Genomic DNA, 26,147 nt, shown 5'->3' with positions numbered 1-26,147 from the left:
GTGGATTTGGGGGGATACTTTGGCCCTCTGTGTCTGCAGTTTACATCTACAGATTCAACCAACTATGGCTTAAAATTATTTGAAAAAATAATAATACAACAATAAAAATAATACAAATTTAAAAATACAGTATAACTATATTGTATTAGCTATTATGAGTAATCTTGAGATGATTTAAAGAATAAGCGGGGATATATGTAGGTTATATGCAAATACTATGCCATTTTATATAAGGGGCTTGAGCATTTGCAGATTTTGGTATCCAGGAAGGGCTGAAGGGAGACCCCGAAACTGATTCCCTATTGTTAAACACACTGAGTTGCAAATCCTGATGAGGTTACAAGAAAAATTGATGGAACAACTGAGGAAGGAAATCAGCCAAATGTCAGCAAAAACTTTTGCATGATTGGTAGAACAAATTCAGATTTTAGTATTGATGTGATTCAGAACTGCATTCATTTGGACTTTTGTTTGTAGTTTTTAATGGCTGTTATCAAAACATATAAATGAGAATACCACTGTATTATAATTTTTAAAATTATATTCTATTTCTCTTAGTAAAAATATGAAAATTTTGGTAGATCCTAAAAGTACAAAAATGTACATTTAGAACTTTTCAAGTATTTTATTTTTAAATTATATTTTTGTGTATGTTTACTTATAGGTAATATCAGTGGAGTAGTATATGTAATTTATAAGTAAATATGCATATATGCAATGCTGAAGAATTTTTGCTAAGAGTGTCTATAGAAGCTGTCAATTTGGAGGGCAGTTTTATCACTTCAGAAAATATTTTGTTGAAAATAATATATCTGTAAAGTTATATTGACCCTATATTTTAGGCTGCTGGTCTTGGTCGTATGAAGCCAAACACACTTGTCCTTGGATTTAAGAAAGATTGGTTGCAAGCAGATATGAGGGATGTGGATATGTATATAAACTTATTTCAGTAAGTATCTTTTTAATTCAATAATGTAGTTCTATAGAAAATGTTAATTTTGAAAGCTTGCCCTAATTTTTGGAGCCTGTTTCTCATGTTTCTTCTAATGGAAATATAAGAACAAAAAGAATCACACAAATCATCTGGGTTTTAAATTGATAATCTATTAACAATTTTTTATTGATCTTTGTATGTCTCTACATACATGCATATATATATACACACACACATACCTATGTATGTATATGTATACACTCTGGCTTCTCATCTAAGTTTGTAAACTTTTTCCTATCCCTACAGCTGTTGCTGAGCAGAGTTCCCGAATGTCAGACCCATCACTTCCTAAACTATGTCATTATAATGTGCTGAGGAAGGGTGTTTCATCCCTGTTTAGGCTTGTTCCGCTTCCAAACAAATTTTGCAGTTAATCATTTGGTTCATTCATTAAGTTATTTACATTTCTTTTATTTAAATATACTTACATGTTTTATTTTTCTACCATCTTGAAGAGTTAAGTTTGAGTTCACTGTAACTTCTGTTTTTTGGGTTGTCTAGTGCAGCAGTCCCCCAACCTTTCTGGCCCAGGAACCAGTTTCATGGAAAACGATTTTTCCACAGACATGGGTAGTGGTGGGAGCTGTGGTTTCAGAATGATTCAAGCGCATTACATTTATTGTGAACTTTATTATTACCTATTCACCATAATGTAGACTCAGTGTGAGTCCTGAGCTTGTTTTTCTGCAACTAGATAGTCCCATCTGGGGGTGATGGGAGACAATTGAGGATCATCAGGCATTAAATTTTCCTAAGGAGCACACAGCTTAGATTCCTCACGTGTGCAGTTCATAAAAGGGTTTGCACTCCTTTGAGAATCTGGTGCTGCTGCTGATCTGACAGGGGGTGTACCTCAGGTGGTAATGCTCACCTGCCCATGGCTCACCTTCTGCTGCGTAGCCTGCCCAGTTCCTAACAGGCCCCACCCACCACTGGTCCATGACCCGGGGATTGGGGACCCCTGGTCTAGTGTGTTCTTTTTTATTCTTTTGCTACTTTGTCTTTCTGGTTGTATTCTGTTTGTGGATTTTTGTGGATGTGTCTGTTGAATGTAATCTACCACATGCTTTTTGAAACCGAGTTATTTAATAAAAAGAATAAAACCTTTTTTTTGTTTTGTTTTTGCCAGATTTTCTTCTTAATCTTGAAAAGTACTTGTTTTCCTACTATTCTAAGATTTGCCTAACCTGTTTATCTTGTTTCTACTGAAGATAAGCATTCCCTCTCCACTATGCCATACTTGATTTGAGGAGGTTTTTTTCTCCTCCTAGGCACTGATGAAATAGAACTGTCCGCTTCTTCTAATTGTCCTTTAAAACAAACAAAACACTTTTATTTACAAAGTAGCTTTAAGATTAAAGTTTAAGTCCTATTTTCTCTATGAATTTTGATCTGATCACCCTTTTTTCTCACTGGAGTCACTTCCTTGCTGGAACTCCTGTTGTATCTTTGGCTATAACTGCATATATTTGCCTGTCTCACATGTGATGGTTTTATTAGTGACATTTGAAAAGTCTTTGAGGAAGCAGCTGGATCTCATACTCTACTTTTTAAAGGACCTCTTTATATGGATTAGTAATATATATGATAAACAAGATTTACCAACTAATTGTTAAATGCTTTTTGTAAAATTAAAACTCTGCTGATTTGTTGCATGTTGTCACTACTGTTGAGCTTTGGTTTTATTAACTTTTTTGTAAGCAAAACCTCGTTGTGGCTTTCTAATTCTGTATTCTGTATATATAGGGATTAGGGACAGAAAGATTAATGTGGTCCATGAGCCATGAAACCCATGAGCCGTGGGCTATGCTTTTTCTCTCTCAAGACCTAAGAGCAGTGAGATGAAGTAATTATCCCAAAAAATAGAAAAAGTGACATTTTTTACAAATTATTTCATATGCCTGTCACATTATTTATGATCTCTAAAATTACTTTCAGCTTTAAATGTCTGATTTTTAAAACATGCTTTGAAAATCACTAAATCACTTGTTGAGATATGTATGTTAGTTTCAAATCCCACAACATTCTCTTCTGTAATACCCTTGAAAACTACTTTTCAGATCTTTGCAGTACTGACATTATACCTACAGCAGTGGTTTAAAGTAGCAGTATTTTTATCCTTCTAAGTTAAATTACAGAAAAACTACTTTCAGAATCCCGCTATATTATATTTGGGCTTATACCATTAAAACCAAGAGAAATACATGAAGACACACACAAAAACCTACATGCTACTGTGAATGATAGCAGGTTCCAGGATATGAAGAAATTCTTTTTGAAAAGACTGAGGGAATTTTAACATAATTTTTAAATTTTTACAAAACTGATTTGAACAGTGGTTCAAAGATTTTACATGCATCTGCAAATACATATTTACCTCTCCCTTTTTTTTTTTTTTTTTTTGAGACAGAGTCTCGCTCAGTCAACCAGGCTGGAGTGCAGTGGCGTGATCAAGGCTCACTACAACCTCTGCCTCCTGTGTTCAAGCAATTGTCCTGCCTCAGCCTCCCAAGTAGCTGGGAGTACTGACGCGTACCACCACGCCCAGCTAATTTTTGTATTTTTAGTAGAAATAGGGTTTCACCACATTGGCCAGACTCCTGACCTTGTGATCCACCTGCCTCATCCTCCCAAAGTGCTCATAGGTGTAGTTGCTCATAATGGAACACTGGAAGGGATCTTTCTGACTCTGACCTTCTAGGGGTTAAAGTGAGTGAGTGTTCTGAAAAGTTGAGTGTTACTCTGAACATGACTCCTGTACATCAGGCAGCAGTTAAAGGATAGGTGAAATACTACTTTCTGATTTTAGAACCATGTAAAGTAATAGCAGTTTCAAAGCAGTGACACTGCTCATTCTTTATCTTGTTGCACTTCCACTGATGTTTTAGCTGTGATTTTTAAATATCTTGTGCAATTTAGGTATGCTTTATATGTTGTTTTTATTAGTAGTATATAAGATCTGAAGCTGCAAATCAATTTTTGTAGCTTATAACAAAAACATTTATTCATTTTAATCAACAGTAAACTTGGGGAGCTATATTCCCTAGCTTTAAAGAAATTGATTTTGATTTAGTCGATTAACCAATTTTTCAAATACCTGTAGTTATTTTTTCCTCTAGTATTAATGAGATCTTTCAAGATACAGCTGAGAAAGATTAATTCCTTAAATTAATTCCTTAAACTCTGTTTTGCTTCTCTCAAAAACCATATCCATCTATCCATGCATCTACGTGTCTATATCATCTATCATATATCCATCTATTTAATATTGCCTATTAAATTTCTTTCTCCAGTGACTTTTTAAACTTTAGTTAGCTCATCTTAGGAATGTGGCCAGATTGTCTCTCCATGATTTAAAAACAAAAGACCTTTTATAACCATATATTATATCCTGAACCATTCTTCCATTTGTCAGTAAGAGTAATAATTTGACCATTTTATTGGATTTTAGCCTTTTTAATTTCATATAGCTGTATCTTAATATATCGTTTTTAATATATCTACAGTGAATACTTATTACTTGTGCAATGAAAAATAATAATTAAAGATGAAAGTTAAGCCTGTTACCACTTTCAGAGAACAACATGATGCTTCAAAATTTAAAATTAATTCAGTAGATTTGAGAAAAACTTGGATTAAAATGAAGATTTATGCTCATAACTGAGATTCCAGGGTTTAAGTCTGATTTTAAAACTGTGTTTGAAATTTTAATGTATTTTCTGTGTGTATAGAATGCTCTCAATTGTGTTTTTAAAAATGAAAGGGATTATGCCTGTAATCCCAGCACTTTCGGAGGATGAGGCAGGTGGATCACAAGGTCAGGAGTCTGGCCAATGTGGTGAAACCCCATTTCTACTAAAAATACAAAAATTAGCTGGGCGTGGTGGTACGCGTCGATACTCCCAGCTACTTGGGAGGCTGAGGCAGGACAATTGCTTGAACACAGGAGGCAGAGGTTGTAGTGAGCCTTGATCACGCCACTGCACTCCAGCCTGGTTGACTGAGCGAGACTCTGTCTCAAAAAAAAAAAAAAAAGGGAGAGGTAAATATGTATTTGCAGATGCATGTAAAATCTTTGAACCACTGTTCAAATCAGTTTTGTAAAAATTTAAAAATCATGTTAAAATTCCCTCAGTCTTTTCAAAAAGAATTTCTTCATATCCTGGAACCTGCTATCATTCGCAGTAGCATGTAGGTTTTTGTGTGTGTGTCTTCATGTATTTCTCTTGGTTTTAATGGTATAAGCCCAAATATAATATAGCAGGATTCTGAAAGTAGTTTTTCTGTAATTTAACTTAGAAGGATAAAAATACTGCTACTTTAAACCACTGCTGTAGGTATAATGTCAGTACTGCAAAGATCTGAAAAGTAGTTTTCAAGGGTATTACAGAAGAGAATGTTGTGGGATTTGAAACTAACATACATATCTCAACAAGTGATTTAGTGATTTTCAAAGCATGTTTTAAAAATCAGACATTTAAAGCTGAAAGTAATTTTAGAGATCATCTATTATCTTTATTTTATAGAGGATAACACAAATTTTTGTGTTTTTTTGTTGTTGTTGTTTGTTTTTTTGTTTTTAGTGATGCCTTTGACATACAATATGGAGTAGTGGTTATTCGCCTAAAAGAAGGTCTGGATATATCTCATCTTCAAGGACAAGGTAAATTTTGCTTGAAATAAGTTTTTTATTAAAAAAATAAACTACTTTGTTAGAAAATTATATTCTCATGAACTCTTCATTACTTTTAATAATTATGTGTCATGGACTTATTATATGGCATTTTAAGATCACATCTGTTTGGCTCCACTAAAGTTTGTGTTTTCTCTTTGTACCAACCTGGATGATGGTTAGTGATTATTACTGGAAAGAATAAAATTCAATCCAAAGGATAAGCTTAGGAGAGGCAGACATTAGTTAGGTTTGTCTGTTGGCCAGGTTTTTTAAAGACATAAGTAAAATAGCCTGAGGAAAAATTTTTAAATGACCACTAAATCATTAGACATTTTCATATTTATAAAAGTATGCTTTATACAGAGTCATATTGATAGTAGAAGCCTAAACTTTGTCATAACGTTTTCTATCTTCAGCAGACCTAATGAATTTTTTTTAAAAAACATTTTTTAATTTAAAAATATTTATAGATTCACAAGAAATTGCAAAAAAATAGTAGAGAGGTCCTCTGTACCCTTCATCCAGTTTCCCCCAATGGTAATATCTTGCCTTATCCTAAGGTACTGTATCCAAGCCAAGAAATTGACATCGGAACAATCCACAGACCTTTTTCATATTTCAGCAGTTTTACAACTCTTGTGTGTGGTTGTGTAGTTGTGTGCCACTTATGTGTTCATTTGTGTAACCACCATTGCAATAAGGATACAGAACTGTTCTGTCACTACAGACGTCCCCCTGTGTGTTCCCCCTTTCTATGTACTTTTCTTGTCTCCCATCATTACTGTACAATTTTGACATGTCAGGAATGGTATGTAAATAATATAGTGTGTAACTTTTAAAGCATTTTTGGAAGTGAAGATTAAAGCCTAAGTAAAGCATAATTACTACTTTTGCCAACTTTATAAAAACTATGGCCAGGCACCATGGCCCATGCCTGTAATCCCAGCATGTTGGGAGGCCAAGGTGAGTGGATGACCAGAGATCAGGAGTTTGAGACCAGCCTGACCAGCATGGTGAAGCCCCGTCTTTACTAAAAATTCAGAAATTAGCCAGGCATGCTTGTAATTGCAGATGTTCGGGAAGCAGAGGCAGGAGAATTGCTCGAACCCAGGAGGCAGAGGCTGCAGTAAGCCAAAATTGCTCCATTGCACTCCAGCCTGGGCGACAAGAGCAAGACTCTGTCTCAAAACAAAACAAAGCAGGAAAAAAAAAAACCAACTGTGAAGATTTTTATATTCTCTGAAGATTTTCTGGTAGTTTAAGAAATTATAAGCTTAAGAAAATTTACATATATAACATGTTACCCCTATTAGTTAATTAACCAAATCATCAGAATGAGCTAAGCCTAAATACTTAAGAGGTATCTGCTTCTGTATTTAAATTGTTTTAATCTTCCCTCTCTTTACCCCTTCAAGGGCAGTCTGCAGTTTTGAAAGAAACACTTTGAGGTCTTTATCCATGTAACCAAGTATGCATTTTCAGCAATCTGGAGTAGGTTTGGCAAATTGTTCAGTTATTTCTTGCTCTACCAGAATTGAGGTTTAGAGTGCCTTATACCTGTTAACTCAACATAAAATAGTAGTGTTCCCTTTCACATATCACAGTTTGATGAATAAATTATATAGTTCTATCATTTACTGAAGTTTGAATGTGATTGAAACTTTTAAAAAGTATTTTCATGTATTTATAATCATTGTGAAATGTTTTTGAATACCTTATTATTCATCGTTAAGTTTTAAAACAGGAATTTGACTGGGCATAAGAAATAAGGGCATAGGCATTGGAGTCAGGCAAATCTGCTTTAAAAATCTCAGCCTTTTCTGTTAGATGTTTTGTAGCCTAGGAAAATTTGGTGACTTCCAAGCCTCAGTTTCCTTATCTGTTTAAATATATTTACCTTACAGGTTGGTTGTTAAGATTAAAAAGGAGATTAAGGCCTGTGAGCTCTTAGCATAGTGCTGGCATGTAGTTTCTTTTCTCTCTCTTCATTTACACAAATAAGTGATGAGGATTATGAACATACTATCAGTTTTATATTTGTCTTTGTGATACATATTTGTTTGGTGGAAGTTAAATCTTTACTAACTCTGACAAAAAGAGAAAATGAAGAAAAACTACTTTAAAAGGAAGAAATGGTACTTTCACCATGAACTTAGGAAGACTGTATTCGGTGGTCTTGGTTTTATAGTGGTGGGTGTAATTTTTCAGTATTGTCTGTCATCTTATATATCTATGGACAGTTGTTACATTTTACATTTTTTATGTAACTGATTTTGAGAGCAGAATTGATTCACATACTATATATTACTGTCTACCAGATTCTACTGTTCTATGAATTGTACTCATTACTAATTCTCTAGCTCGTAATTCAAATACAGTTTATGTATCTATATCCAGAATGCTTGGAACCTGAAGGGTTTCAGAATTTGGAGGGAGGAGGTTGATTTTGGAATATTTGCTTTACATGGTACTTACCAGTTGAGCATCTCTGGTTCAGAAATCCAAAATCTGAAATGCTCCATTGAGCATTTCCTTTGAGCATCATGTTAGGTATGTAAAAAGTTTCAGATTTTCAGATCAGAATATTCAACCTGTAACCTAGCTGTGGTTTACGTATTTAAATGAATAGTCATTTCAAACAGATTATCATAGTTGTTTAAGAAGACATTTATAACAAAGTTTTTTTTCATAATAGTTTTATTACTAAACCACAATGCCTTATTTAACAGTTAAAATATGACTTAGATACTATTTTAAATAATTTTGTGTCTACAGAAGAATTACTGTCCTCACAAGAGAAATCACCTGGCACCAAGGATGTGGTAGTAAGTGTGGAGTATAGTAAAAAATCTGATTTAGATACTTCCAAACCACTCAGTGAAAAACCGGTTACACACAAAGGTAATTTTCATTCAAACAATAAGTCTTATTAATAGTAATGTTTTAATTTGGGATAAATATTTTTAATTATATAGTATGTCTTATAAAAATAACCTGTTCTCAAACTTGTACTGGTCATTTCTTGCTGGTCAGGTAGAATTTATGGCTTTCAAAAATGACTACAAAATGACTAGCTGTGTAAGGTACTAGAGTAAATCATCAGACAGAAACCATGCCAAATATTTACTAATATCGCCTGTGTTTTTATTTATAGTTGCTTTAAATAAAACATTTTAATTTGAAGCATAGGTTAAATCTAAATTTGGAAAGAATATGGTAATTTTAAAGTAACAAACTCATGAAACTTTCACATAATTTCATCCACAAATCTGTGTGTCATGTTTGAGAAGAAAAGAAGGATGACTTCCAAATCTTACTCTCCCGCCCTCACTCTCCTACCTCTGTTCGGTCTAGTATCTCCATCTGTCCTATTCCTAGCTGACATGCAACAAGAAAAAAATCTGCAGAGTAAATCATCAGACTATAACATACTTTTGATTCCTGCAAAGTATTTCCCATTCTTTTTCTGAAATTGTAACCTTGGACCAATCATGTCTTTGTGCAGTTTTTCTCTTCTATATTATTTAGAAGCAAGTAATGTTGCTTTCTATTTCTTTCCTTCTTATTTACCTTATTGGCTTAGAGTATTAGTAAAGTTTAGTTCACACCCATTTTCCTTTTTGGTTCTTTGCTGTCTTGATTATAATTTATTTTGTTTTTCCTCAAAATTCTATAAACTGATTCTGATAACTGTTACATTCCAGCATTTATTTTAGTTTGCAGTATACATTCTTTCATTTCCTCTTTTTTGTTTTTTTCTTTTGCTTCAAACATTCTTTTTCTACCGAATCTGTTGGGAATGAATAGGTGAAGTTGAATGGGAGGGTAAGAAGTAATACATATCAAGCATCGACTCCATGCACCCACATTGTAGTGGATGTTCCCCATCTATTAGCTAATTAATATGTTACAATCTTATGGAATCATTATTTTTATAGAACAGGAAAGTGGGTCAGTACATTTCTACTTACCTTTTTATTGTAAACATCTAAATGCCTTTAACTTACTTTATAATTGTTAAATGTCAAGATTTCCTTGACATTTCTGAGCTCTTTTAAACAAATGCAGCATATCCATAGTTATATTTATAATTTTTATTATCAAAGACAAATGCCATTAAATATCTGCTTTATAAGAACAATATTGAATGCTATAAAATTAAATATAGTTGATTCTTTTTCCATTACAAGTTTAAGAAATTAGCGTTTGCTTTGTGCTTATTTTCTGTTTAGTCAGTTATTCTCAAAGTCAGCAGCATAGATATTATAGAAAAGTATACATTTTAAAAAGTCTTCAGAATTAGAGACATTACTGTGTAGTTATTATAAATCTGCAGTATTTAGCTGTGTCTGTCTTGGTTATTGAAGCATACATCATGCAAGACGTCATAAAGAACACCCTTTAAATACTTTCTGCCAGGCCCAGAGCTTAGTGCATTAATACTTGCATTAGTATAACAAGCTTAAGAGGTAGGTACTAACACCTCTTTCTACAAATGAGAAAAGCAAGTTCAGTAATGAAAGCTCACTCAGCTAGTAAAATGAGTAGAGGGAAGATTGCAATCTTACAGTCTAACTCCAGAGCCCACTGCAGTATACTCTCCTGTCCAAGTCCGGAGTTTTATATGCTGTAAACAAATATTTTAATACAAGCTTATATTAAGGGAACAGAATGAGATTAGGACAATTTTTAATGCCAGAAAAATATTTGTAGATATTTTTAAGTATAAATGGATAAATATATGCACACATATATACATACACATATACATTTATATATTTGAGAAAAATCACTCCTGTATAACCTGGCGTTTTAGATGAAGCAAAAATACTTCTTTCTCTGATCAAATTTCTTAATATTTCAAGTGGTGATTAATTTTTTACAAACAACAAATATCCATTAAATGTTTCTAAAATTGCTCTTCGGTTATTTGCACAGTGATGCAGTGGCATGTTTAAAATTTATGTATTATCTGCAATATCAATGTTTAATGTCATTTATACTTTATAAGCCACAGTTCAACATCTTCTCAAGTATGAAAGTGTAAAAATTGTAAAAACACGCTGAAATTTATAAAATAATTTTACAGAAATTAAATTTAGAGGTGTTAGTCATCCTGTAGGGGAGGGGTCGCAAATATATGTGCTTTTTAGAAGCTTTAGCACTCAGTGCAGAAAATAATAATCTTCAGTCTTATTTTTCAGTGGACTGTTGCTTCCTACTATATTTTGTTTATAAATGTGCTCTAGTTACATTTTTATTATTTTATTAATATAAAGGCAATTAACATATTTTTGTGTTTTTTAAACATAATCTAGTTGAGGAAGAGGATGGCAAGACTGCAACTCAACCACTGTTGAAAAAAGGCAGGCATTTTTCATCATTTTATTTTAATCCCTTTTTCATACTGTAAACTCTTTAACTCCAGCCTTCTTCCCTTCTTTTTTTTTTTTTTTTAACCTTGGTTTTTATTTTCATGGTGAGGTAATGTTACAGTTCTGTGAATGCAGATTAGAAAAAGTATTATTAGTCTAAAGAGGTAAGCCTTCCCAGGAAATGGAGTTATATCACAGACAAATTCTTTTCAATCATCGTAGCATTTCTGAAATATTCAGACCCAGACAGCCGGTATTAATTTTTTTTTTTAATTTAAACTGCATGGTTTAGATGATAAGTAGGGACACTGAAACAGGTTTTATTTGCAGTGTCACTTGCATTCTTTACCATCAGTTGTACCCAGCCAAGTCCTCAATTTTGATACTAATGTATTTTTCATTTCAAAAATTACAATATTTCTCACAGTCGTGCTGCGTTTGGGAGATACACAGTCATGTCAACATACATGAATTTTATGAGAAGGAGATAGAGGTGAGAGTTATGGAGCAGTGTGGTTTGGTAGCCATATTATTTCATCGTGCAAAATCATTTGTCATGTTTGCATATATCACAGCAGCATGAAAAGTGACATTCTGCAGAAGTAATCAGATGTCCTCGTATGGATTTCTGCTTTTAAAATTTTGGTGTAGGAGTTTCATGGTAGTCATTTGCTTGCTCACGGAATCAATGCTGTTTTTTGTTTTGTTTTGTTTTGACTCCTGGGAATATAAATGGGAACTCCTTGGTGTACTGTTCTCAGGCCTGCAGCAGATGGGTGCCCTTCCAAGGCGCTCCCACCATCTTTCTGTGGTTCAGAGAAAGATGTGGTGGTTATATGGCTTTAGAATTGGGTTCCACCTACTGGGGACAAAACATAGGTAAAAATTAGAAGTCTTTCTTTAGACTAAGGTGTCACTGTGATCATTGTAAGAATGTGTTAGTATGTCTTCAACTCCCATCTTTCATTTTTATGACAGATAACAACTTTGTCTTTTAAAAAGTTGTGAGCTTTAAATTATTGAGATACCAGATTACCAAAGAAATAGTTTCACAGAACAGGTATATAAACTTGATTTGTCCAGTTTGACTAAAACAGCTTTTCAAAACACAAAATCTAGCAGCTCAGTAAAATTTTCTGATTGTTATTTATGATTCTCTTACATTCATTCAGAATGCTTGAAAATATTAGTAATTAGGCAGATAATTTGGATTGGTTTAGCTATTGTAAAGAGTTATGTCTCTCTAGCCATTTATAAAGTAAACTTTTATTATAAACAACTGAAAGTTTATGGTAGATGCCATATACAATTGTCTGAATTGTCTGTAGTATAAACATCTGAATATACAAAAATTAGGAAACGATAGGAATTCAGCAAAAGGGACTTTAATATTTACTTTGCTTACATTTTATTTTTTGCTTAATCCTTTAGAATCCAAAGGCCCTATTGTGCCTTTAAATGTAGCTGACCAAAAGCTTCTTGAAGCTAGTACACAGTTTCAGAAAAAACAAGGAAGGAATACTATTGACGTCTGGTGGCTTTTTGATGATGGAGGTAAGGTTGTTAGTTTTTTAAAAAATGATTTTAAATTTAGTAAAATTGTGAAAATAGTAAGAAATGGCAGGCACTCTTTACTCGTGAACCCCATTCAAATTTTGCCAACATTCCCAAAAGCAAAAGGATTCATTTCAGAATCAGACACAGCATTTAGCAGTCTGGTCTTTTCAGTATCCCTAATGCGGAGGTTGTTCAGTAGTATTTCCTTGAGCATCATGACCTTAACTTTTAATATTATGAACCGTTTTGTTGACTGTCACCCAATTTGAAGTGCTATTTTAATGTTTTATTTTCATTAGTTTTTAGGTTGTCTATCTGTCTTTGGCAGAAATATCACAGAAGTGATGCTGTGCTCTTCTGTCTACATCTCATCAGGTGGCACAGGACGTTGATTTGTCCCATCACTGATGAAATGAACCATTGAGTAATACATGATTTTTACCACGTTTATTCACTGAAAAGTTATCCTCCCCCCCCCCAACATTTATAATTACAGGTATTGGGGATGGCACAGAGGAGTTACTCTGAGACTGTAAATACACTATTCTTACAGCCTTCGCCACTATCTTTAGCATCCATTGATGTTTATTGTTGTTGTTGTTGTGGTTGCCAAATGATGATTTTCCTGTTCCATCGTTTCTTCATTTATTAGTTGGCATTTTATTGTAAGGAAGAGCTTTCTCTTTATTTCTATGAGTGTGGACTCATTGATTCCTATTTTATTGATATTCAGTGGGATATGTATTAGACTGTTCTTGTGTTGCTTTGAAGAAATACCTGAGACTGGGTAGTTTGTAAAGAAAAGAGGTTTAATTTGCTGACGATTCTGCAGGCCACACAAGCATGGTCCTGACATCACTCAGCTTCTGGAGAAGCCTCATAGAGCTTTTACTTACAGCAGAAGGCAAAGCAGGAACAGGCACAACACATGATGAAAGCAGGAGTGAGAGACACATAGGAGACAGAGATGCCACACACTTTTAAATGACCCGATCTCATGAGAACTATCACAAAGACAAGCACCAAACCTTGAGGGACCAACCCCCATGATCCAAACACCTCTCACTAAGCTCCACCTCCAGCACTGGGGATTAATTACAGTTCACCATGAGATTTCAGTAGGGGCTGATATCCAAACTATGCCAGAATATAATTTGTTACTTTCGTTTGTTTTGATGTTCCAGTTGTCCCATATTTCGCCAGCACAATCCTCCTTAGGCTGATTTGTTTCCATTTATCATGTCCCAGTCATTCTTTTGAGTTATTTTCCAACACAAGAAGATGTTCCAGGCTCAGTTTTATTGTTTTGCACTTGCCCTTCATAGCCGTGAAAGTAACCCTTTATCCAAGGAATGCTGGTTCCTTTACTGAATAACAGTGTTTAGAAACAAAGATCAGGGCATTGGATATGCTTGTGTCTACTAGAGTGTCACTGCTCCCAGGCCTTCTCAATGGACAGAGCCAGGAACTCCTTGTATATGTGTGTGTGGAGTTATAAATGGAGATCAAAAACCAATTTCAGTCCAGCTTCTCCCTTTTCATATTTCTAATTTCATTGTTAAACATGGCTCCTGCTAAGGTCAATAAATACACTTATTTTCTCAATCCTGTTGTACGTGACTAATCTCCTGACTTTACCAGGCCGCTATCCCATTTGGCTACCTTCCTTAAATGGGATCAGACTCCATTAGGAGTCCCTTCTTTCTCAGGTCTGCTAATGGCTTTTTGACTGAATTATCAAGGAAGGACAGAAAGAATATTTTTGCTTTATATGGTGGTGTAGTAGACATGTGTTTCGAGGCTAAATTGATGTTCCTGATTAAGAAATTAGCATTTAGTAAATGATTCATTATATTTTTATAATTCAGGTTTGACCTTATTGATACCTTACCTTCTGACTACCAAGAAAAAATGGAAAGACTGTAAGATCAGAGTATTCATTGGTGGAAAAATAAACAGAATAGACCATGACCGGAGAGCGTAAGTTTATTTCACATTGAAGGGCATGCGTCTAGTAGCACTTCATTGCTGCAGTATAAATTTGATAGGATAAAAATTAGACAATCCAGAAAATGTCTATTATCTTGCTTTGTTCTTTACTGAAGTTAAAAATTTTAAATATAACCTTGTTCTCTTTAGTCTTCATGTTTAACTAGTAGATACTTAATTTTACTTAGATGTAATTTTTTTAACATATTAGCATTTTTAGAAGGTCCTTCTTAAATACTTGTAACTTTAAAGTGCTAAGCAACCTTTTTCTTTTAATCAGGGGAGAAAGTGCACAAACATTACCTATTTGTATATGGGATACATTTTGTTGTAGACTCTAAACAACAAAATGCAGGATGCCATTGTCATTCATCCGATTCTTTCTGAATATACTGTCACAATTATAGTTCTTGTTTCAGTATTTCTCTCCTGCTCTGTAAGTACTCTTGTTTTGTCTTTGACATGTAACATGTATATTGTACACATTATGGATCAAAGACATGGGTACTTAGAAGCATTGAAACCCAGTTTTATTTTTCAGAAAGCAGAGTTTTGACCATATAATTCCTCTACCCAAAATACTTTAACGACTTTCCTGCTACCTGCCATAGAAAATCTAATTGTTATAATGTAGCAGTCAAGGCCCTTGACAGTCTGTCCTCTCATTCCCTTTCTATTCTTCTATTTCCCCCAGTATGCCTTATACTTCAGTATACTTTTCCATATGCTCTAAGCATGCATGTGACTTCAGGCTTTTACTCCTTTGCCTACTCTCATCTCCTGTAAATAGTTCTTCACTTGCCTCTCCTTTTATCTCTTTAAATACTGCACTCTTTAAAACCCAGCTCAGTTCTTTGTAGTGCCTTTCCTGTTTCTCCTGCCTTACCCCCAGATCTAGTTGTTATGTTTCCTTCCGGAATCACAATGTACTTTAATACCTACCACTCATCACATTCTGGCAGGTATTATATTTATTTTCTTATTTAAGTTTTGTGGGCCCTGTTATGTTTAGCATGTTTTATAGTAGGCACTTAACTGATAGGTCCTGGAATTCAACTAGGTGTTTATTCATTTCAAATAGTGAATTATGCAAGAAATACTAATAATAAATTTAATAATCAAACCTGTAGCAGATCTTTTTTCTCTTATCTCAATTTAAAAACATTTTCATTACAAATAAAATTGCATTTTGTTTTTTGTATATATTTGCACTTCAACTGTTCTATTGTTGCCACCAATGTTTCATTGCCAGCTATGCCTTCAGAAAGGTATTTACTGAAAAATCAGGTCTGTTGATGCTCCTTTTCTATGTCCTGTTTCAGTTCCCTCCTCCCCCAAAATGCTATGAACTTAATCTGCCATCAACTGTATCTTCAGTATGGCCCACAGGTCATATTTGGGCCCTGAGATAAGCATTCTTCTTGGATGGAAGAATAATCCAAAAATAAATATTTGTCGGCTAGTTTTTATTGAAATTTATGTACTTATCAATATAGTTTGACTAAATTTAAGAAACATTAGCTACCATTTAAATTTAATTATTAATGTCTTTCTTTGTCCATTACTCAGTACTAAGGAGAGATTCAGAGAAAGTAAAATACTCAGTGATTACTCAGAAAGTAAAGTACTCAGTGAATTTAAATCTGCTTTGTGAATGAATGGTGTGAATTAATTCAAATGGACATTGTTTAGCACATGATAGACTGACTTTTTCTGTAAATCATGCTTTTCAGATATATGGATTCAGCCCAATATAGAATGAAAATACTTGTATCTTAATTCTATTAATTTTTGTTGTAGGATGGCTACTTTGCTTAGCAAGTTCCGAATAGACTTTTCTGACATTATGGTCCTAGGAGATATCAATACCAAACCAAAGAAAGAAAAGTAAGTTACTCTACAAATTTCTGATCCTTTTAGAGATGGCCTACTCAGACACAGATTGAACTTAATTAAAACCCAGAGATTTATTTTCCTGCTGTTAGTTATATGTGAAGTCAGTATTTTAAAAATCTAGCATTGATAGTTGGTATGCATATATCAGATATTAAAGAAAGTCTAAAGAGTTTTCAATATTCAGAGAGGATTTAAATTACAGCTTTACATGTGATTTCTGAAAGGTGGTTCATTTCCATTGCCCCTGCCTGCAGTCATCATAACCACTCAGTCCCTGCTCTACATACCTATTACTTTCCACTGTTTTGTTTTATTGCTAAAACAGGAAAATCTAAACATTTGCCCACAATAGTTGGCATTCAGAGTTCTTCTAGGAAAGACTGTGGAATATTCCACCTGAAAATGGTATATACAGGTTATAATGATATTTGTATTTATTTTACCTGATATAATTTTAATTCTTAGATTAATGTTGAATCAATATGAAACTGATATAAAGAATTCCTTTTAGATAGGAAACAGTAAGGTAAAATTTGTAAGGTTGTAATCAGGGTGAGATTGCTTTTATTGTAAAACTGTGTACTGGGTGCTTCATACTAGATTTGATACTGAAAAATACGTTTTTCATGTTCATAGAGGATTAGAATGCCATTCATGTTATTTTAGTGGTAAGTATATGGATGTAGAAATTAATTTTTCATTTCCTTAAATTTTTAGTGTCTGCCCTTTTCCCCTTCAAAATGTTCTAGTACATTTTTTTACACTACTTTTATTCATTGATAACTGGGAAAGCCTTTGGGTGTTTTAGAGCATAGTAGTAACACAATTTGACTTACTGCTCAAAGGTATCATTTTGGCTACTATGGTAAAATATATTTAGGTTGAGAGAAAATGGCCATAGGGGGAGAAGGGGTATACAGGGAGATCAGCTTTAGCAGTTAAAAATGCAGTTTTATTACAGGTTGGAGATTCCTTATCCCAAATGCTTGGGATCAACCAAAAGTGTTTCAGATTTCAGATTTTTTTTTTAAATTTTGGAACATTTTCATTATACATGCTGGTTTAGAATCCCTAATCCAAAAATCAGAAATTCAAAATGTTTCACTGAGCATTTCCATTAGACATCATATTGGTGCTTAGAAAGTTTTAGATTTTTGAAGCAGTTTGGATTTCAGATTAGGGATGCACAGTCTGTATTGTCCATATGGGTTCTAATTTTCTCATCAGTTTCAGAGACTAGAAATTGCTGTTTTTGAAATAAATTGCCAAAGTGATTATTATGGTTGGGGTATGGAGAGGAGCATAATAAATGAGAGGCACTAACTTTGCAAGTTTTAATTTAGTATTTAAGATCTTTCTGTTATGTAACTTAAAATAAGATTAGTTGTGAGAATTCTTTGTTTTTTAAAGTATTATAGCTTTTGAGGAAATGATTGAGCCATACAGACTTCATGAAGATGATAAAGAGCAGGATATTGCAGATAAAATGAAAGAAGATGAACCGTGGCGAATAACAGATAATGAACTTGAACTTTATAAGACCAAGGTATTCTTTCTCTTCTGCTTTATTTTCATTGATCTTTTATATAATAAAAGACATGAAAACCAAGAACTTCAATTAAGGAGGGGTCAGTTGTATAAATGAACTCTGAAATAGATTTATTTGAGGTTAGCGGAAAGAATTTTTTTTAAAAAAAAGAACAGATATTTTTATTACACTAAAATTCATTTCCGTTTCTTTTTGTCTCCTTATAGTTTTATGAACCATGCTAAATTCGTATTTCCAAATGGTCTAGGAATGACTTTGTCCTGTTTCATTTCAGACATACCGGCAGATCAGGTTAAATGAATTATTAAAGGAACATTCAAGCACAGCTAATATTATCGTCATGTAAGTAAAGATTTTCTTGCTAGTTTCTGATAATATGCTTTGAATTAATTTCTGTTCCAACTACATATCTATATAACACCCATATTGACTTAAGTTGTTATAAGGAGGAAAAAACAAACTTGTAAAAATATACTATGCTTTAAGCATATGGAGAAAGACAAAAACTTTAACCTTAAGCTTATATGAATCCCAAGTAATTTTTTTATCGTAATAAGTTATATTGGAACCTTTTGTTTACACTTCTTCTCACCTTTTCAAAATTCCTTATCTTTGTAAACACTACAGCATAGCCATTAAGTATGTGTGGATAGGAGGGTCCTACGTTAAAATTTGGACCCCAGACAGCTTCCTCTTGAAAATAACTCAAAAAATGTTATTTGGCAGATTAAACTGGAATAGTGATTCCTGTCTGGATTCCCGTTATGTTTTCCACACACAAATTGTACATACCGACACATTGTCCTTGAGTTAAATACAGATGCTAAATGCCTACTTTGGCTCTTCCTCTACTGAACTAGGTTAGCTAGATATTCTTTGAACCCACATTTTCTCACTTCTGGAACATGTGTCCTTAGATAGGAAAGCTCAGGCCTCTCCCCCACAAAAAAAGCCAAATAATGAAAAAAAAACTATCAAAAGATTGTTAGTTTAACAACAAGCATCTAATAAATCAGAAAGTTTCAAGTTTTGCTGATGATAAATACCTGTAATGGAAAAGACACTAGAACGCAGAAATTTAGAGAAAAACTTACGGAGCAACTGGTCACTGCTACCACCATCCATAAATAGAAATTAAAACTGAGATAAGAAGGTGAAAATTGCATTTATCCATATATAGCTTCCGTTTTCTAAATTTTGATAGTAAACATACCTTTCACCTAAAAGAATTCTATTCTTATGAAAGAAGGGGGAATCTAGGATTTAGTGTTATATATCAGAGATACTGTGGTTTATAGAAATATTTACTGTTCTTATGAACAAATTCTTAAAAATCTTTGTTGAAAGATTATAGTCTTTTATATACACATGTACGATGGTGGTACCATAAGATTATAATACCATATGTTAAGCTGGGGGCACGATGGTATGCACCTGTAGTCTCAGCTACTTGGGAGACTGAGGTGGGAGGATTGCTTGAGACCTGAAGTTTTGAGTCCAGCCTGGACAATGTATTAAGACCCATCTCTCTTAAAAACAAAAAAACCGTATTTTTACTGTATCTTTTCTGTATTTAGCTATGCAAATGCTTACCATCGTGTTACAGTTGCCTATGATATTCACTACAGTACCATACTGTACAGGTTTGTAGCCTAGGAGCAACAGGCTGTGTCATATAGCCCAGATGTGTAGTAGGCTATACCGTCTTGGTTTGTGTAAGTACTCCTATGATGTTTTCATGAGGGCAAAATTGCCTGACAATAAGTTCTAACAAATGAGTCTCCATCGCTAAGCAGCACAACTATGGTTGTTATTCTGTATGCAGAATTCTCCTGCACTGAGAAATATTCTGTAATTATAGTAATTTATAGTAACTTATTGTAATCTACTTTATAATTTTTGCTACATTTTATTCTGTAAATGCATTGCTCAGGGTTTTTTTCTCTTTTTGATACCAGGAGTCTCCCAGTTGCACGAAAAGGTGCTGTGTCTAGTGCTCTCTACATGGCATGGTTAGAAGCTCTATCTAAGGACCTACCACCAATCCTCCTAGTTCGTGGGAATCATCAGAGTGTCCTTACCTTCTACTCATAAATGTTCTATACAGTGGACAGCCCTCCAGAATGGTACTTCAGTGCCTAGTGTAGTAACTGAAATCTTCAATGACACATTAACATCACAGTGGCGAATAGTGACTTTTCTTTCACGATTTCATTAATTTGAAAGCACACAGGAAAGTTGCTCCATTGATATGTGTATGGAGACTTCGGTTTTAGTCAATTCCATATCTCAATCTTAATGGTGATTCTTCTCTGTTGAACTGAAGTTTGTGAGAGTAGTTTTCCTTTGCTACTTGAATAGCAATAAAAGCGTGTCAACTTTTTGATTGATGAAAGAAGTACAAAAAGCCTTTAGCCTTGAGGTGCCTTCTGAAATTAACCAAATTTCATCCATATATCCTCTTTTATAAATTTATAGAATGTCAAACTTTGCCTTCAACTGTTGTTTTTATTTCTAGTCTCTTCCACTTTAAAACAAAATGAACACTGCTTGTCTTCTTCCATTGACCATTTAGTGTTGAGTACTGTATGTGTTTTGTTAATTTTATAAAGGTATCTGTTAGATATTAAAGGTGAGAATTAGGGCAGGTTAATGAAAAATGGGGAAGGGGAAATGGTAACCAAAAAGTGACCCCATGGTAAGGTTTATATGAGTATATGTTAATATAAAGCTAGGAAAAAAAGCCCCCCAAATGCCTTTTTAACCCCTCTGATTGGCTATTATCACTATATTATTATCTCTTGAAACCTTAGGGAAGATTAAAGATTCATCCCATACTTCTGTATACCATGCTTAAAAACGTCATTCTTTAAACAAAAATACTCAAGATCATTTATATTTATTTGGAGAGAAAACTGTCCTAATTTAGAATTTCCCTCAAATCTGAGGGACTTTTAAGAAATGCTAACAGATTTTATGGAGGAAATTTAGACAAAGCAATGTCATTTAATAGAGTATTTCAATATTTAAGTGGAATTTCAGTATACTGTACTATCCTTTATAAGTCATTAAAATAATGTTTCATCAAATGGTTAAATGGACCACTGGTTTCTTAGAGAAATGTTTTTAGGCTTAATTCATTCAACTGTCAAGTACACTTAGTCTTACTACACTCAGGTTTGAACAGATTATTCTGAACATTAAAATTTAATCCATTCTTAATACTTTAAAACTTTTGTGTTAAGAAAAACTGCCAGTTTGTGCTTTTGAAATGTCTGTTTTGACATCATAGTCTACTAGTACAATTTTGACAGTGCATATGTACTGTTACTAAAAGCTTTATATAAAATTATTAATGTGAAGTTTTTCATTTATAATTCAAGGAAGGATTTCCTGAAAACATTTCAAGGGATGTCTACATATTTGTATGTGTGTGTGTATATATGTATATGCATACACAGATGCATATGTGTATATATAATGAAATTTATGTTGCTGGTATTTTGCATTTTAAAGTGATCAAGATTCATTAGGCAAACTTTTGTTTAAGTAAACAAGTTCAAAATCAGATTAACAGATACAGGTTTCATAGAGAACAAAGGTGATCATTTGAAGGGCATGCTGTAATTTCACACAATTTTCCAGTTCAAAAATAGAGAATACTTCGCCTAAAGTACTGTTAAGTGAGTCAATTGATACAAGTTTCTGTGGTGGAAAATTTATGCGGGTTTTCATGAATTTTTTTTTTTTTTTTTTTTTTTGAGACGGAGTCTGGCTCTGTTGCCATGCTGGAATGCAGTAACGTGATCTCAGCTCACTGCAACCTCCGCCTCCCCAGTCAGTTCAAGCAATTCTCCTGCCTTAGCCTCCCTAGTAGCTGGGACTACAGGAGCACGCCACACCATGCCCAGCTAATTTTTGTATTTTGAGTAGAGACGGGGTTTCACCATACTGACTAGGATGGTCTCTCTTGACCTTGTGATCTGCCTGCCTCGACCTCCCAGAGTGCCGGGATTACAGGCGTGAGCCACTGCGCCCGGCTGGTTTTCATGAATCTTGATAGACATCTATAACGTTATTTTCAGTGGTGTGCGGCATTTTTGCTGCATGAGTATGAGCTAGGTATAGAGATCTGATAACTTGAAATCAGAATATTAAGAAAATGAAGTAACTGATTTTCTTTAAAAAAATTTCTACATTTTAACTCACAGCATTGTTCCATTGCAGGTTTTGCAATGTTTGGGGGTAAAGACAGTAGAAATACTATATTATTCAGTAAACAATAACGTGTGAACTTTAAAAATGGATAACAGGGCATGGACTGAGTGCTGCTAGCTTGAAATGTGCACAGGTACACTTACTTTTTTTAAAGTTTTTCCCATTCAGGAAAACAACATTGTGATCTGTACTACAGGAACCAAATGTCATGCGTCGTACATGTGTGTATAAAGTACATAAAATGTATCTACATATTCATAATGTGGGCTGGGTAATACTGTCTGTGAAATAATGTAAGAAGCTTTTCACTTAAAAAAATGCATTACTTTCACTTAACACTAGACATCAGGTCGAAAATTTGCAAGGTTGTTATAGTACTTATTTCAGCAATTCTTAGAGATGCTAGCTAGTGTTGAAGCTAAAAATAGCTTTATTTATGCTAAATTTTGATTTTTGTGCGAAATTTTTTTTAGTTCTAATCATTGGTGATAGCTTGGAAATAAATAATTATGCCATGGCATTTGACAGTTCATTATTCCTATAAGTAAGAATTCAGTGAGTTTAAAGAGAAGGTGGTGTTAAGCTGATTATTAACAGTTACTGAAATCAACTATTTATTTGTTACATTATTCCATTTGTATTTTAGGTTTCCTTTTACATTCTTTTTATATGCATTCTGACATTACATATTTTTTAAGACTATGGAAATAATTTAAAGATTTGAGCTCTGGTGGATGATTATCTGCTAAGTTTGAAAATGTAATATTTTGATAATACTGTACTATAACTGTCACACAAATGCTTTTCTAATGTTTTAACCTTGAGTATTGCAGTTGCTGCTTTGTACAGAGGTTACTGCAATAAAGGAAGTGGATTCATTCAACCTATTTAATGTCCATTCTTATATTTTATCTGTTTTGTAAGAAGTTTTTGCCAGCTTTGTGGTTTTGTCTCATTTAGATAACTATTGCTTCATTCATTTCTGAATTTTTTAAATAGCTTTTACCTTAATATTCATGCCCCGGAAAAGTCGTTCACTATTCCTAAACCTTTGCAGTAATCACTATTGATACTTACAGTATGACTGAACCATCTGAGCTGCAGCTCATTATGGATTTTTTTAAGTGACCTGGCTTTTCTAATTCTGCTTTATCTTTGGGCCAAATCTCTCATTTGTCAGTGAGGAAACTAGAAGATTAAAAGCGATTCGTAGTCCCTGAATATCATCTGATTCTTTCCTTCCAAAGATTTTTATCTAAGCTCATTTAGAGTTTTAGAAAGCATTTTCATTTTCTCATTTGAACATGACTGTAGGTGTGGTATATGTGCAGGACAGCTGTTTCTTTCTTCTACTCTTGAGAAAGCAGCTTGGAGCAGTTTAGGGAGTTTTCCAAGGTCATGTGGTAAATCAAGGAAGGTTGTTGGTCTAGAGCCCGGGTCTTTCATCCCCAGGAATTGCTTCATTATGCATTCACTGCTGGCTGATCCATAAGACAGATGGCTGGGATAGATTGGTCGTTTCCAAATTACTCACCTCTGTCCGCTGAGTAAATGTGTGTTCAGGTAAGGCAAATTATAGTTAGAAATATAGGTTGGCTACAGGCTGCCTTAATATGTTCAAAACAAAATGTAAATATCCATTTTTTTGTTTGTCGTCTTCCTTATTCTCAAGCCACTATTCAGGCCACTATTCTCACTTATTTGGAAAGCTAAAAGATAATTTAAAGGCAACTATGTATGTGACATTTTCTAATATCAGACCATCCAACAGTTTTTAAAACAAGAACATCATTCATCTTTGAGCCAGCAGGTTTCTGCTGTTCATTCGCCAGGAAGAAAAGATAAATCCATTTGATATACTTCCCTCTTTATGTTTATGTACCTATAGGAAGTTTGTAGGGCCAGAGGAAATAGATGGTAGTTTAATGTTTAACTTTTGGGGAAAGATGGTACAAGTTCTAGGATATGCTCAATAGAAAGTACTATTTAGTTTAGTTGAGATAATAAATAGTGGGTGGGTGGGTTAACCAACTTGACATACTTTTTTTGGTAGTACTCGAATACCTAAGGATTTAAGTCTCATTGTCTTGTATGGAATCTGGTGGCAATGGTGATGGACCTGTTTTACTTACGTGATGGGCATTTAACATAGTCTGTTAAATGATAGCATTAAGAACCTCAGCCCATTTTTTTTCTCCTTACCCTTTTGTTTCAGACACGGTAAAAGTTTGAAACTATTAGGGAAAATGTGAATGCCTCTGCATTTGTCCCCTCCTGCTGTGCAGCCTGTCTTGTGGCTGCTGTCCTCCCAGATCAGGAACTCCTTCCCCAAAATGATAGTGTATTAGTAACACACATCCTTTGTTCCACTATTCTAGGATATGAATACAAATTACCAGTGTGTTCTACGCAAAGCTACAAATGAAAATAAGCTTACTTTTTTGATCCACAAAACAGGGTCGGGATCCATGGGTATGGAATGCCAAAACCTGACTCAATACTTGTCAGAATTTTGTTAGAATACTGCCGAAGCTTTTGAGGTAGAGAATTGTGGAGGTTTTATCCTGGAAGAGTTAACTTCATCTTAAGAAAGGAAGCAATTTATAGGGTGACTTTATATCCAGCTATTATCTCTCTAAGATATACCAAAAAAAGACAGTTTTAAAATTAAGTAGGCACTGTTCATATTTATTTATATAAGTTACATATAAAGGTGTATAACTACTAGAAGATACTACATTTACTCTTTTACATTCTAAATTAAGCTTCAGTTGAGCCATTTTTCAAGGAAGTCACAATTTGAAAAGGAGCAATCTATAGGCATTTATTTGAATAACCAGAAAGTCACAGGTTATTTTTAAGTTTATAACATTTTTGCTTAAGCCATGAAAACTCCCCTCTGAGTTCCTAAGAAATGTTACTATTTAAGAACTTTAGAAGATGACAAGGACAGTTTGGGAAGGAGGTGGCTGGTGACAGTGAGATGAAAAATGATGCTCCAAGAAAAGGTTTATGAATTGCAAAATATGTGCCTTTAAGTCTTAGTGTCATATTTCCTTTTGGGAAATAGTGAACTGTGAAGAATGGAAGTAGTTTTTTTCTGAATTTTTGTATCTGTTGACATAACCAGCACCTTCTGTTAGCTACGCGGTGCTGGTCTCAGAGCTCTAATAATCTACCTCTTTCAGGTAGTCTCTTTTCTCTGTGGTCTTTCCATCAGTAAAGATTATCCTTTGCTTACTGTCCATGCCCCTGTGAGTTTAGTATTATTAACATAAATTTTGCACTTCGGTTTTTTCAGAAAATTGGTAAGGAAGCACAGGTGTATTATGTATTGAAACGTTGATTAGAACAGTGGTTCCCAAACTTTAGTGTGCCTCAGAATCAATGGCAGGGCTTGTTAACACCTACTTTACTGCTACCACATAATCTCTAAGTGAAATCCTTCATGTAGGCTACTTCTCAATATAACCTGCCTTCTTTACACTCCTTTTTGTCCTTTCTTTCATGGTATACATGTATTTCCATCTCCCCTTAACACCAGCTGTGAATTCAAATGATTATCTCCTTTCCAAATTCCTCAGTGTTTCCCTTTTATATTAGGTCTTTGTCAGTGGCAAGACTAGAACCCAAAGCAGGCTAACAAAAAAAGGAAGCCCTAGAAGGCAGCTGAGCTCAGGGACTTCAGTGAGTGTAAGCAGGGACTCTGAACAGGGTCCTTAGGGCTCATCTTTCCTTCTGTCTGGTTTGTCTTTCTAAGCGTGACGACTCTTCCCATAGACTGTCATCGTCTAGTGTGCCCTGTGGCTTCTGAGAAAACCATACTCAGTCCTGATGGCTGAACAACAACTGCAGTAAAAAGGTGGTGTCTCCTCATAAGCTTTGGCAGAAAAG

The 26,147-nt window shown here is 34.1% G+C and overlaps 1 protein-coding gene across 3 annotated transcripts in view; it reads left to right on the top strand.

Annotated features, from left to right (window-relative positions):
- Positions 1-23,140, top strand: part of SLC12A2 (solute carrier family 12 member 2) — a 106,690-nt gene extending 83,550 nt beyond the window's left edge. Inside the window, exons 18-27 of one of the 3 annotated variants that reach the window (XM_023196899.3) lie at positions 843-949; positions 5,578-5,657; positions 8,445-8,570; positions 10,988-11,035; positions 12,476-12,598; positions 14,470-14,581; positions 16,391-16,477; positions 17,897-18,032; positions 18,310-18,377; positions 19,994-23,140. In XM_023196899.3, coding sequence (XP_023052667.1) covers positions 843-949; positions 5,578-5,657; positions 8,445-8,570; positions 10,988-11,035; positions 12,476-12,598; positions 14,470-14,581; positions 16,391-16,477; positions 17,897-18,032; positions 18,310-18,377; positions 19,994-20,129 — 1,023 coding nt within the window. In that variant the 3' untranslated portion in view covers positions 20,130-23,140. The remainder of the gene's footprint in view (positions 1-842; positions 950-5,577; positions 5,658-8,444; positions 8,571-10,987; positions 11,036-12,475; positions 12,599-14,469; positions 14,582-16,390; positions 16,478-17,896; positions 18,033-18,309; positions 18,378-19,993) is intronic. The other 2 variants (XM_023196915.3, XM_023196907.3) reach the window with 2 other exon arrangements.
- The last annotated feature ends 3,007 nt before the right edge of the window (positions 23,141-26,147 follow it).

This window comes from Piliocolobus tephrosceles, chromosome 4, assembly GCF_002776525.5.
Source record: "Piliocolobus tephrosceles isolate RC106 chromosome 4, ASM277652v3, whole genome shotgun sequence".
Taxonomy (NCBI): domain Eukaryota; kingdom Metazoa; phylum Chordata; class Mammalia; order Primates; family Cercopithecidae; genus Piliocolobus; species Piliocolobus tephrosceles.
The sequence above is the reverse complement of the archived record's forward strand: the minus strand, read 5'-3'. Positions and strand labels throughout refer to the sequence as shown.